This window comes from Bombina bombina, chromosome 1, assembly GCF_027579735.1.
Source record: "Bombina bombina isolate aBomBom1 chromosome 1, aBomBom1.pri, whole genome shotgun sequence".
Classification (NCBI taxonomy): domain Eukaryota; kingdom Metazoa; phylum Chordata; class Amphibia; order Anura; family Bombinatoridae; genus Bombina; species Bombina bombina.
This window is the reverse complement of record NC_069499.1, coordinates 450025088-450040464: the sequence shown is the minus strand read 5'-3', so window position 1 is coordinate 450040464 and position 15377 is coordinate 450025088. Positions and strand designations below refer to the sequence as shown.

The following is a 15377-nucleotide window of genomic DNA, read 5'->3' as shown; positions in this document are numbered from 1 at the left end:
CCCCTTGAAGAACACTAAGAACTAAATTCAAACTCCAAGGTGGAGCAATTGGTCTAAATACAGGCTTAATTCTGGTAGAGCCTGACAAAAAGACTGAACGTCTGGAACACCAGCCAAACGTTTGTGAAGCAAAATTGACCAAGCAGAAATCTGTCCCTTTAAGGAACTTGCTGATAACCCTTTCTACTATCCTTCTTGGAGAAAAGACAAAATCCTAGGAATCCTAACCTTACTCCATGAGTAACCCTTGGATTCACACCAAAAAAATATATTTACGCTTATGATAGATCTTTCTAGTGACAGGCTTACGTGCCTGAATCAAAGTATCAATGACCACATCAGAGAATCCCCGGTTAGATAAAATCAAGCGTGTCAATCTCCAAGCAGTCAGCTGCAGAGAAATTAGATTTGGATGATGGAAAGGACATTGAATGAGAAGGTCCTGTCTCACTGGTAGTTTCCACGGTGGCAGAGAGGACCTGTCCACTAGATCTGCATACCAAGTCCTGCGTGGGAATTACGGAAGCTCTCTCCTGTTTGATCCAAGCGATCACACAGGGAAGGAGAGGAAACGGTGGAAACACATATGCCAGGTTGAACTGCCAAGGCAACTATTAGTTCGGCCTGAGGATCCCTCGACCTGGAGCCGTATCTTGGGAGTTTGGTATTCTGTCGAGACGCCATCACAATCCACCTCCGGTTCGCCCCATCGAAGAATCAGAGAGGCAAATACCTCTGGATGGAGTTTCCCACTCCCCCGGATGAAAAGCCTGACGGCTTAAATAATCCGCTTCCCAGTTGTCCACACCTGGGATATAGATTGCTGACAGATAACAAGAGTGAGTCTCCCGCCCACTGAATTATCTTGGATACTTCTGTCATCGCTAAGGAACTCTTCGTTCCTCTCTGATGTGATGTATGCCACAGTCGTGATGTTTGTCCGAGTTGGAACCTGATGAATTTGGCTGAAGCCACTGAGGCCATGCCAGAAGCGCATTGAATATTGCTCTCAATTCCAGAATGTTGATTGGAAGTAGAGCCTCCAACTGAGTCCACACACCCTGAGCTCTCAGGGAATTCCAGACTGCACCCCAGCCCCAGTAGACTGGCGTCCGTTGTCACTATCACCCATGAGGGTCTGCGGAAACATGTCCCCTGGTGACAGATGATCCGGTGACAATCACCAAAGAAGAGAGTTTCTGGTCTCTTGATCCAGATTTATCAGAGGAGACAAATTCGTCCCCATTCCACTAACTGAGCATGCACAGTTTCAGCGGTATGAGATGAAACCGAGTAAATGGAATGATGTCCATTGCTGCCACCATCAATCCAATCACCTCCATACACTGGGCCACTGAAGGCCGAGGATTGGACTCAAGGGTCCGACAATTATTTAGAATCTTTGATTTTCTGACCTCCATCGGAAAAATCTTCATTGCTACAGAATCTATGAGTGTTCCCAGGAAGGGAACCTTTGTCTGTGGAATTAGTGAACTCTTTTCTAGATTCACCTTCCAACCGTGAGTTCTCAGAAAGGATAACACTGTTGTCTGTATGAGACCTTGTTAGATGATAAGTCGACGCCTGAATCAAGATATCGTCCAGATAAGGCGCCACTGCTATACCCCGCGGCCTGAGTACCGCCAAAAGGGACCCTAGAACCTTTGTGAAGATCCTGGGTGCTGTGGCCAACCCGAAGGGGAAGAGCCACAAACTGAAAATGTTTGTCCAGAAAAGCAAACCTTAGATATTGATGATGATCCTTGTGAATAGGAATATGAAGGTAAGCATCCTTCAAGTCCACGGTAGTCATATATTGACCCTCCTGGATCATTGGGAAAATTGTTCGGATAGTTTCCATCTTGAACGATGGAACTCTGAGACACTTGTTTAGACTCTTGAGATCTAAAATGGGTCTGAACGTTCCCTCTTTTTTGGGAACCACGAAGAGATAGGAGTAAAACCCCTGTCCCTGTTACAGTATTGGAACGGGACAAATTACTCCCATAGTAGAGAGGTCTTTCATACAATTTAAAAACGCCTCTCTTTTTATCTGGTTTACAGAATGTTGAAAGAAGAAATCTCCCCCTGGGGAGAAATCCCTTGAATTCCAGTTGATACCCCCTGGGTCACAATTTCCAGTGCCCAGGGTCCTGAACATCTCTTGCCCAAGCCTGTGCAAAGAGAGCCAATCTGCCCCCTACTAGAACCGGTCCCTGATCGGGGGCCGCCCCTTCATGCTGTCTTGGTAGCAGCAGCAGGCTTTTTGGGTTGCTTATCCTTGTTCCAAGCCTGGTTGGGTCTCCAGACAGACTTGGCCTGCTTTGTGGAGGAAGAAGAGGGTACTCCTTTAAAGTTCCGAAAGGAACGAAAATTATTTTGTTTACCCCTATTCTTAAAGGGTCAGTAAACCTTACAAAATAATGTTATATATTCTGCACATAGTGCAGATTTATATAACATTACATTAGCCAAACTTTGTATATCATAATATTCCCTTTTTATTTTGTAAAAATACCGCTGTTTTACAGACCGGCCCGACCGCGTCATTAGACACAGTGCAGCTAGCTCCTGCTCTGTCTGACAGCGGGAGCGAGCTGCACTGTGTCTAATGGCGCGGTCCGGGCCGGGCTGTGACTATACAGCTGGCCCAATGCGCTCAGTAAAAACAACAGACCCGCTCAGCAGAGTACAGAGAGCGGGTCTGTAAAACAGCGGTATTTTTACAAAATAAAAACAGAATTTAATGCTTACCTGATAAATTACTTCTCCAACGGTGTGTCCGGTCCACGGCGTCATCCTTACTTGTGGGAATATCTCTTCCCCAACAGGAAATGGCAAAGAGTCCCAGCAAAGCTGGCCATATAGTCCCTCCTAGGCTCCGCCCACCCCAGTCATTCGACCGACGGACAGGAGGAAAAATATAGGAGGAAACCATATGGTACCGTGGTGACTGTAGTTAGAGAAAATAATTCATCAGACCTGATTAAAAAACCAGGGCGGGCCGTGGACCGGACACACCGTTGGAGAAAGTAATTTTATCAGGTAAGCATAAATTCTGTTTTCTCCAACATTGGTGTGTCCGGTCCAAAGCTTTAGGACACGGATGAAGGGAGGGAGCAAATCAGGTTACCTAAACGGAAGGCACCACGGCTTGCAAAACCTTTCTCCCAAAAATAGCCTCCGAAGAAGCAAAAGTATCAAATTTGTAAAATTTGGCAAAAGTGTGCAGTGAAGACCAAGTCGCTGCCTTACATATCTGATCAACAGAAGCCTCGTTCTTGAAGGCCCATGTGGAAGCCACAGCCCTAGTGGAGTGAGCTGTGATTCTTTCAGGAGGCTGCCGTCCGGCAGTCTCGTAAGCCAATCGGATGATGCTTTTAAGCCAAAATGAAAGAGATGTAGAAGTTGCTTTTTGACCTCTCCTTTTACCAGAATAGACGACAAACAGAGAAGATGTTTGTCTGAAATCTTTTGTAGCTTCTAAATAGAATTTTAGAGGCACGGACTACGTCCAAATTGTGTAACAAACGTTCCTTCTTTGAAACTGGATTCGGACCCAAAGAAGGTACATACTATCTCCTGGTTAATATTTTTGTTAGAAACAACCTTTGGAAGAAAACCAGGCTTAGTAACGCAAAACCACCTTATCTGCATGGAACACCAGATAGGGCGGAGAACACTGCAGAGCAGATAACTCAGAAAACTCTTCTAGCAGAAGAAATAGCACACTTTATTACTGAATATGTGAAAATATATGAAGGAATTGTTCAAAATTTACCAAAATTTCACCACAGTGTCTTAAAGCATTAAAAGTATTGCACACCAATTTCAGAGCTTTAACCCTTAAAATAACAAAACCGGAGCCGGTTACAGAATTAACCCCTATACAGTCCCAGCTACAGCCTTTGCTGTGACTTTACCAAGCCCAGAGGGGAATACGATACCAAATGACGCCTTCTAGGAACTTTTCCAACTACTTTCAGGTCCTCACACATGCATCTGCATGTCTTGCACTCAAAAACAACTGCGCAGTAATGGCGCGAAAATGAGGCTCAGCCTACAACTGGGAAGGCCCTTCCTGACTGGAAAAGGTGTCTAACATAGTGCCTGACGTTAAAAAACGTTCCCCAAGTTTATAAGTGTGAATTATCAGCATAAACATGTATAAAATGTCCAAATAAAGCAATCGATTTAGCCCATAAAAGTGTCTACCAGTTTTATAGCCCATATTAAGCCCTTTATTCTGTATTGGAGACTAAGAAAATGGCTTACCGGTCCCCATGAGGGGAAATGACAGCCTTCCAGCATTACACAGTCTTGTAGAAATATGGCTAGTCATACCTTAAGCAGAAAAGTCTGCTGTTTCCCCCCAACTGAAGTTACTTCAACTCAACAGTCCTATGTGGAAACAGCAATCGATTTTAGTTACTGTCTGCTAAAATCATCTTCCTCTCACAAACAGAAATCTTCATCTTTTTCTGTTTTCAGAGTAAATAGTACATACCAGCACTATTTTAAAATAACAAACTCTTGATAGTAGAATAAAAAAAACTACAACTAAACACCACATACTCTTAACCATCTCCGTGGAGATGTTGCCTGTGCAACGGCAAAGAGAATGACTGGGGTGGGCGGAGCCTAGGAGGGACTATATGGTCAGCTTTGCTGGGACTCTTTGCCATTTCCTGTTGGGGAAGAGATATTCCCACAAGTAAGGATGACGCCGTGGACCGACACACCAATGTTGGAGAAAAGGGGAATATTATGATATACAAAGTTTGGCTAATGTAATGTTATATAATTCTGCACTATGTGCAGAATTATATAACATTATTTTTAAGGTTTACTGTCCCTTTAACCGACCTATCCTGAGGTAGAGCATGACCTTTAACTCCAGTAATGTCAGAAATGACAAATCTTGCATTTTTAGCCGCAAATTTAGCAATTTGAAAGGCGGCATCTGTGACAAAAGAATTAGCTAGCTTAAGAGCCTTAATTCTATCCAAAATATCCTCTAAGGAAGTCTCAACCTTAAGAGACTCTTCCAAGGCATCAAACCAGAAAGCCGCTGCAGTAGTTACTGGAACAATGCAGGCTGTTGGTTGTAAAAGGAAACCCTGATGAATAAATAACTTCTTTAGAAGACCCTCTAATTTTTTTATCCATAGGGTCTTTGAAGGCACAACTGTCCTCAATAGGAATACAGTAGTTGTACGTTTAGCCAGGGTAGATATAGCTCCATCCACCTTAGGGACAGTCTGCCAGGAGTCCCAAATGGTGTCTGAAATGGGATACATTTTCTTAAAATTAGGAGGGGGAAAACGGTATACCCGGTCTATCCCACTTCTTAATCTCCGAAATTCTCGTAGGAACCGGAAAACATCAGTGTAAGTGGGAACTTCTAGACATTTGTCCATTTTACACAATTTCTCTGGTGGAACCATAATAGGGTCACAGTCATCCAGAGTCGCCAATACCTCCCGAGAGTAACAGGCGAAGGTGTTCTAGCTTAAATTTAAAGGACATCCGAATCTGTCTGAGGTAACATACTTCCAGGTTCCGAAAGTTCTCCCTCAGACAAAATTTCCCTAACCCCCAACTCAGATCACTGTGAGGGTACATCGGAAATAGCCAACAAAGCATCAGAGGACTCGGTATTGACATTAATTCCTGTCCTACTGCGTTTACCCTGTAACCCTGGTAACCTAGATAATATCTATGTAAGGGTAGTTGACATAACTGCAGCCATATCCTGCAGAGTAAAAGAATTAGACGCCCTTGAGGAACTCGGCGTCGCTTGTGTGGGCTTTATGGTTGTGACACTTGGGGAGAATTAGATGGCATATCCTGATTCTCTTCAGACTGGGAATCATCCTTAGGCACACTTTCTTTACATAAAATATGCTTTTTACATTGTAAGGCCCTTTCAGTACAAGGAGGTACACAAAGTAAGAGGGGGTTCCACAATGGCTTCTAACACATAGAACAAGGAGTTTCCCTCAAGTTCAGACATGTTAAACAGACTAGAAATAGCCACAATAGTCGTAATTAACCTTTAATAACGAATTAAACAAATTCCAAAAAAAAAATGTACTGCGCCTTTAAATATTAAAAGTGCAACAATTTTACTGTGCAGCACTAAAAAAACGATTTTTTTTTTGTACTAAATAATCAAACAAATCAGTTTAAATTTTCCAAAAATTTTTGCAGCAATGGAGCAAAAGCTAAATCAACCTGAAAAAAACTTTAACAAAAATAACAGCCACTGCACCTCGCCACAGCTCTGCTGTGGCGCTTACCTGCCCCCGGGTACTGCGGATTGAATCAACAAACGATCCGGTGATGACTTATCCACTTTTGGCTCCACCGGAGCTAATGTCTGCTGCCTTCTAGTCAGGAGAAAACTGCGCGTCTGAGCGCGTTAACTAGGCTCCACCCACCATGGGCGTCGTGTTCACAATATCCCTAACCGCATGGAAAGCAGTTTACATAGCCATGTGGTCCCCAAGTGTACTTTTAAAAACACATAGTCAATATGTCTGCCTGCTGCCTTGCATAGTAAAAACACAGCAGCCTCTTAATCAACAAATCAGTTCCCCAGTGTCAAGCCCATAATAAACGTTCAAACCAAAATTATTATTATGTAAGCACCAGTAAGATCAGTAACCCATAGTCCCTATATGTCTACTGCTTACCCCATCCCCTACAGGGAATAATGTCCAGCCATTTCTGATATAACAATGCTGCTTGTAGCATGACACCGGTCTCCACACTGAAGATTTCTCTTGCACTACCTTCAGAACTCTGTGGGAACCAGAATGGATCTTAGTAATGTCTGCTAAGATCATCAACCTCATGGGAGAAAAAAAGGAACTTTTCATTCCTCTTGGGAATCCAGACTGATAATTTCTCCCTGAGGAAAAAAAAAAATAGTACACACCGGTACCATTTTAAAACAAAAAATATCTTGATAGAAGAAACTAAAACTAACACCTCACTTTACCTCTTCCTATTACTAACACAGGCAAAGAGAATGACGGGGGGTGGAGCTATATATAATACAGCTTTGCTGTGGTGCTCTTTGCCACTTCCTATTAGCAGGAGGATAAATCCCACAAGTAAGGATGAAATCCGTGGACTCGTCATATCTTTGTAAAAGAAAAGATGCAAATAATTCTGTACTGTAGGAAGAACTAGTCTAAGTGTAGTTGATATGGGGAAAAAAGTAACTGCACCCTATTAGTTAGTCTCTCTCTATATCTATCTATATCTCTCTATCTATATCTATATATCTAATCTATCTATCTATCTATATATATATATATATATATACATATATCAAAATTTCCACTAGCCATTGGCAAGTGAAAAATTTAACAGTGGCAAATGAAAGTTAGTGGGTGAATGCTGGGCTACCTGCTACAAATGTGATCTAAAGGGATATTATATATCCATGAAAGGTCGAGGATATGATATTCCTCTAGGCTATAGGGACTCCATTAGTGCTTAGATTGTTACTTCTGAAGGGAAACAGGGGCAGAAAAGAGATTGGAGAGGAAAAGTGAGAGTGGAGAAAAAGAAAGCATTAAGAAAGAGTGGAGAACAAAAAAGTAAAAAAAGAGATGAGAGAGGAGAGAGAGAGAGAGAAAGAGCAAAAATAAAAGATATGACCTGAGAGAGAAAGGAGGGGGAGCTGTTGTCTTCCCCAGAACCCTAGGTGATGTTGCCAACTGCTATGCACTTATTTTTGTTAAATTATTAAAATGTATGTAGCATTATTTAAGTCATGGTATAAAAGATAAACATTAAAAATATTACTTTACAACAAAGTGTTTCACAATTGCTAAACATATGCAAGGAGGTTTGTGGGTGTGGTATGGGTGGGATCAAAAAGTAGCAAGTAACATTTTGGGCTGGGAATATATATATATATATAATATAATAGTAAACAATTTCCAATTCAGCCCACCGATAGACAGCTCGCCTGGGTGCAATGATACAGCATCAAAATAACAAGAGAATGCACTCTCAGGACTTCTTAAAAAAAACAATTTAATGGAACGTTTTTCGGGGTTCACAACCCCTTCATCAGCATACAAAATAGACAAAATACAACTCATTTATAGTGTTTCATACAAATTAAATCACACCAACCTTAGTGCCTCTCCAAAAAAGTGCGCCAATATTTCGAGCTTGGAACGCATCTTGCGTTCCACAGTGCTGACCGAACCGGAAGTTTCCATACATATCACTTCCGGTTTTCGGTCCCACTATGTAATCATAAACTTATTCAATCTACATATTTGAAACAATCTTATGTGACATACTAGTGTAGAGATCATCAAATAAACCAAGTAGGCAAACATGTGGAACATTGCCACAAATACCTGAAAAAATGTGTCAAATAAATATTTGATAGTGTTTGTGCGTCGATGTTGGCATGGTGACAGTAACCAAGGTAATTGTATACATATAGATTACCCATAGGTGTCATTACCTGTGTTAAGTTTAAAAAACCATATACTTTTAATACCAACTTGATAGATAGAGGATTTTCCTTAATGTGCAAAACAACATATATTCATGCCTGACTAGCTCATTACTAATTAAAATAACAATTGGACTATGTATCAGTACATGTGGTTGGAATGACATTTTCTAAATAAGAAACAAATGGAATGCTGCAGATATGGATAGAAAAAAATCAAAGTAGTGACATCAATATGGTATGAGGGTAACTTGGACCAACTGACAGTTGGAATGAATGTTAGTTCAATCAATATGCAAACAGATAAATATGAGATAAATGCATATAATGAGAGGAATATATGATAAAAGGAATATGTGGGATATTGTAGGGCTATATGAATTATAGACTGTACAGCTGGGGCATCACATCGTATTCATATAAAGTAAATATAGCCATCGGGCGGTTATAACATACATAAGCCCAAATATAGATGCAGGTGAATATATAATGGCTGGGAAGATATACAAGGTTAGTAACCTTATTTTGTATTTGTAGCCTCAAACATGGCAGCAAAGCCACCAATATGGCAAGATAGAAAGAATAATGATAAGGACATATAGCTCATATATAAAGTCCCAACATTAGAAACTTCTCCAAGTAGTGATCATATCTACTATAAGACTGGTGGGTGCGTGTTTGAACAGTGGGTAATTGCACAGGGCAGACCAGGCTTCCACGGAGAAGATGGAGACAGATGTCACCCATGCACCGTGCCGTTAGGTACACATCATTCCCCCTAAAAATAGGGGCAAATGAAGTGTGTAACAAAACGGAGCCACAATGTCCACCTGACATACCCCAAGTATGTGGCACCTCAATTGTTGATCACAAAAGGCTCTTAAAGTCCGGCATGGTATTCAAGCCGCCTGGTTGTATCGTGCCCAGTCTAAACATCCACTGGGCCTCGCGTTTCAGAAGTTGCTTGTTCCGGTATTAAAGTATATTGTTTTAAACTTAACACAGGTAATGACACCTATGGGTAATCTATATTGTATACAATTACCTTGGTTACTGTCACCATGCCAACTCGACGCACAAACACTATCAACATATTTATTTGACACATTTTTCAGGTATTTTGTGGCAATGTTCCACATGTTTGCTTACTTGGTTTATTTGATGATCTCTACACTAGTATGTCACATAAGATTGTTAAAATATGTAGATTTAATAAGTTTATGATTACATAGTGGGACCGAAAACCGGAAGTGATGTATGGAAATTTTCCGGTTTCTGGACAGCACTGTTGGAACGCAAGATGCGTTCCAAGCTCGAAATATTGGCGCACTTTTTTGGAGAGGCACTAAGGTTGGTGTGATTTAATTTGTATGAAACACTATAAATGAGTTGTATTTTGTCTATTTTGGTATGCTGATGAAGGGGTTGTGAACCCCGAAAACGTTCCATTAAATTGTTTTTTTTTTAAGAAGTCCTGAGAGTGCATTCTCTTGTTTCTTATATATATATATATCAACATCACAAGGATTTAACAATAAAAATCATAAACCAAAAGGGACAGAAAACACTGCAGTGTTAGTCGTCTAAAAAAAATGTCTGTATTAAACAGGTGGAATCTTGACTCAATCAGGATTGGATAATATTTATACCTACGTCAATGACATATACCCCACAAGTACCGATGAGGTTCTGCTTGTGAGAGAAATGTATAAAAAGTTTTCTTTTGGTATCTAAGCATTAAAACATGTACTACACATTATCAGAAGATTTCTTCTCTGCACACTATTTTCTGCATAAATCTCTCCTTGGAGAATTCTGGCATCACTACACTTACAGGGACTGAAGAGATAAAAAAATGACAAGGGGAATATCAAGAAAGCTGTCTAAAGTATTAGTTTGACTAAAAGGCACAAATTCTTCTAATGATTATAGATCGAATCCTTACTTTTCTGCACACTAAACATTAGTCAAATGTCAGCTTTATAGAAATATCCTTTTCCTCTTCATCTTTTTGTCAGAAAAAATAACACAGAGCAGAGTAAGAGACAATGAAAATATTTGGATATTTGGAAGTCTCAATCACTATGTAGCAGAATGCAACATTCAGCTTCTATCTGACTTGGCAGGGATGTCCCCTGGCAATCTAACTAAACGGTATTCAAGGACTCACAATTATATGCTATAAGACAGTGATTTGCAAAGTATCATTCAAGTAATTAAAAAAAGTGTGCAAGTGTATGATTAATCTCACAAGCCATCTTCTCTGTAAACAACAAACTGCATATTTTTTTCTCTCACTTTGTAAAATGTCACATAAAACCACTGGTTTTCAAACCTCTCCTCAGACCTCCCTAACAGGCCCCATTTTGAGGATATCTCAACTACAGCACAGGTGAAATAATCAGTTGATTAATAAACAGTTATTTTACCTGCTCTCATCCAGGAGTAATCATGAAAACCTGGCCTGTTGGGGAGGCTTGAGGGAAGGTTTGAAAACCAGTGCATTAAAGTGATAGTTAATCCTAGTGTTTTTGAAATTGTAGGATTTTCTATCACTAAAAATAAATACGAATTTCAGTAATCACTTTGCAAGCAAGTGTCCTCCACTTGCCCTTTCTGTGTCGCAACCTCCTCGCTAAACCCATGGCTCAGCACTCTTTTTCAATAAGGCGACGTTTCCATCTCTAAACCAGTAGCCATGCTAGCATACAGAAAAGTGCCGTACGGCTAGCACGATTAGTGACTTAGAGGTGGAAACGTCACCTTATTGAAAAGAAAAAAAAAAAGAGCTTTGTGCCGTGGGCGGGACCACTGAGTTTAGTGAAAGGGTAAGTTTAGCACTTGTTTTTACAAAGTGATCACTGAACATTGTTTTCATTTTTAGTGACAGTAAATCCTAGCATTTTGAAAACACTAGGATTTACCATCACTTTAATTGGTGAGTAAACGCATACTAACAGAGATAACACAGCATGCACATTAGAAGCTATGCATACTTAAAAATAATCCCACAAACATGGTGCCTGATGTAGGTGGCAAATCCTATCTTACTGCTTTATTGGGAAAGGGTGAAATAGGAAGGAAGGTTCATGCAATTCAGACTGCCATAAACTTGCATTGCAAGTCTTTACAGCACAAATGGAATAGTGAAATAACTGCCTTCTGCTGATATAGTGTTAGTATACGACTAGCAATTAAACCGTAGTCAAAATTTACCAGCATTAAAACTGGCAGAAGTATTCAACTATCACAAGCCTGTAAAATGGCAAAAACAACATAACCACACCTGTCATTCCTAACTAAGTTACTGAAATAATGCACTACATAATTATTTCCAACAGCCTCAGCACTTATTAGTATAGATCAGGATTAATATATGAACAAGGCACTTATGTTTGAAACTTACCATGGGTAAAAACATTTGCTTTCCACCTGACTACTGCAGCATGTCTCCTTTTCAAAGCTGTTCATATGATGAGATGTGGGCAGCTGATTGCCCATAAAAACAATATAGTTTGTATTGATCAATGACCTTAAAACGGTTTTTACTTTCAAACATTCCCTGTTTGTTTTATAAGCAAGGGATCATCACAATATCACTCGCAAGTAATGCATATTTTGTTTCTTTTGTAATAGCTCCCCCTTGTGTTCCAATAAAATTTTACCTTTGTAGTCCACAATTTTACCGTCCAATCAAATGATGAAGTGGACAAACAGATGTGAAAAGTCAACTGCCCCCACAGCAGAATGGCAGTGAATTCCTGTGATTGGTCCTTGATGGCCCTCAAACATCTCACTTATGCCCGCTTTGCTGTAAAAGTAATAAAAAGAAGTTTAAGCAAGCCCTCAGTTAATTTATTTGTTTAAATTATATACTTGGCTTATAAGTAGCGTAGATCATTTAAAACGCCAAGCAAGTTCAGCCATCTATAGCATTTATCCAATATATATATATTAACTTCTAGTATAAAAAGAGAGAAAAAGCAATACCTCATTCTCTGTTCTCATGATCTAAAATGGCTCTTGTAATACAGCCTCTGATTGGCTGTGTCACTACAAAGCTAGAATTTATATTATATCTCTCTCTCTCGATAGATATATATATATATATATATATTTTTTTTTTTTTTTTTTTTTAAATTTATTGAAAAGGGTAAATTAAATCAACAATATAGGAGACACAGCTCCAATACAGTACAAATCAAATGCATCTCTATTTCTTTGTTACATGACAAAAATTAACTTAGCGATGAACAATTGGGTAATTGAATTTAGATTCCATTTCATCTAGTTTAAACAGAAAGACAAGAAGGACGTAAAGTTACAAAAAAAAGCTAAACAAAGGAAAGCATCCTTCCTTGGTTGCATACTGCTTGAAGATAGGTCCTCTTCTCCTGAAAACTAAATTAAGACTCGACTGAATGCATACATAATTCCTACTCAGACTGACCGAGACTAGTCCCTAGACCACTAAATACTGCTATATTCCGGTTGTTAATCATTAATTTTGCTAGTAAGGATTCTACTTGGAACATTCCGGGAGCCAGCTACAAGCTCCTGGTAACTATAACAGGGGGTTAACTATACTAGTAACTCCTTGTCTACCTCTTCCTCCTGAGTTTTAAGACGTTGCGGAGACCTATAGTTCCCTTCTTGATAAGTCAAGCAACCCCTCTAGAGAACAGGCGTAGAGCAAGGCCAGGCAGAAGGGGGGGGAGGGCCAAGCGCGAAAGGGGAAGAGAGAAGAGAGAGAAGAAAAAAAAAAAAAAAAAAAAAAAAAAAAAGGAAAAGGGGGGGGGGGGGGGGAGATTTTCTATCTTTTTCCTCCCTCCTCTCGCTTTGATAAAATTTAACCAGGACAACCCTCCCCAACATCCCCGTCTTTCCTCTAGTGTTTGCCCAACCATGATTTAGGGAGCAGGCCCCGTTTCTATTTGGCTTTGTAGCCAGGGTGAAGGTTTATACTGCAACACCGCCTGTTCCTGCATCTCCTCGGGAAGTGAAATATGTATGATTTCCATTTACTAAAAAATCTAGAAACTTGTTTTGGGGTTAATAGATCTTGAGTTATATTGCTCCAGAACCATTTGGTACTGGACTTCTCTTTCAAAAAAATCGGTAAATTTAAGTGATTTATGGTTCTTCCAGTTTCTTAGAATTAAATTTCGTGCTATCAAGATACATACATTAATAAATCTGTTATTTGGGAGAGCTGTCGTATATTTGCATAAGAACACTATCTGTTTGTAGCGTGACTTTGACGCTTGTCCCCATAATCTTAGAGACCCAGAAATTGATCTTCTGCCAAAATTGGGATATTTTGGGGCAGGACCAAAAACAGTGAACATAATCTGTGCGTTCCTTACTGCACTTAGGACAATTCCCTTTTTCAGGGACTCCATTTAACAAGTCTGGCTGGAGGTGAAATATGCCCTATTAACTAGTTTCATATGAGATTCTTTCCAAGCATGCATATGTGTTGCCCTAGCTACCAGTGACATACTCTGTGTTATAGTCTCACTCTCTAATCTCAGATTTTCTTTTGCCCATTTTGTGGATATATCTGTAAGATTGTTTTGGCCCCATGCTCTCATAATAGCAGTATATGGCTGGGAGATAGTGCTCACCCCCTCACGATAATCAGTAATTATATGTTTCAGATCTTTGTTATCTATGCCCACCCCTGTCTCTAATCTCAGATTCTCCACCCAATGCCTAATTTGCAAATAGGCAAAGAAGCTAGACCTCGGAAGATGGAGCTGGTTAACAATATTCTCGAACGAGCGGAGTCTCAACTGGTTACCATCGCATAACTGAATTACATAGTTCACCCCACATTTGGCCCATAGCTCAAATACCGAGGGCTTGCATGCTATTGGAAAATTCGGATTACCCATTATAGGTAGATATTCTGATTTCCTAAAATCTGCTCCAAGTTCCTTGCAAATTTTCTGCCAAGCTTGTACAACACAACTTAAAAGTGACCAACTGGCATACTTGATCTGGTAATTTACTTGCCGTGTGGTGAAGGATTGCCTTCAAACTAAACGGTTTTATCAGAGTAGACTCGATCTCATAAAACGAGATTTGATTCTTCTCGGTGATCCAATCCAGAGCAAATTTTTCTACTGCAACATAGATATAAAGTTTCAAGTTGGGACAGGCCATGCCTCCAAAAGCTTTAGGGAGAGTTAGCTTAAGTAGTGAGATCCGTGGTTTCTTGCCTTGCCAGATAAACTGATTAAACGCCTTATTAAAGGTATCTAAATCTTTTTTATATAGCAGAAGCGGGAGGTTCTGCAGAAAATATAGCAATTTGGGGAAGAGCACTACCTTGATTAACATGATTCGAGCAGTGAGGGACAGAGGAAGATGCCCCCAGTTCTGCAATTTCAGAATCAGGCCCTTGATGCAGGGTTTGAAATTGAGTTCATACCATCTGTTAGGGTCGGTGCTTAATGTAATTCCTAAATAAGTGATCTGAGTAGATTCTATAAATGGATGGGTACAGGGGCCTATAGGTTTACGTATCCACATAATCTCTGATTTTCCGTAGTTAATTTTGTAACCTGAAAACGAACTAAACAGGTTACATAGTTCCAATAACCGAGGGATAGAGGTCCTTACATTACTCAGAAAAAGCAGGAGATCGTCTGCAAACAAAGAAAGAACCAACTTTTGACCTCCCAGCTGAATACCTTGCATTTCCTTCCTCAAAAGAATTGCAAGTGGTTCGAGGGATAAATTGAAAAGAAATGGGGATAGTGGACACCCCTGACGGGTACCCCGCCCCAGGATAATATTCTCAGTTAATTCTCCATTTACAATGATTGAAGAATTTGGCTTCTTGTATAATTGTGAAATAAAGCATTGAAAGGAGCCAGTT

At 40.0% G+C, this 15377-nt stretch overlaps 1 protein-coding gene across 1 annotated transcript in view; it reads right to left on the bottom strand.

The window, feature by feature from the left end:
- DYNC1I2 (dynein cytoplasmic 1 intermediate chain 2) overlaps positions 1-15377 on the bottom strand; it is a gene marked incomplete in the record, with an annotated part of 278955 nt that overhangs the window by 40514 nt on the left and 223064 nt on the right. Inside the window, 2 exon segments of the mRNA XM_053698430.1 lie at positions 12157-12198; positions 12200-12302. Of these exon segments, the coding sequence (XP_053554405.1) occupies positions 12157-12198; positions 12200-12302 (145 nt within the window).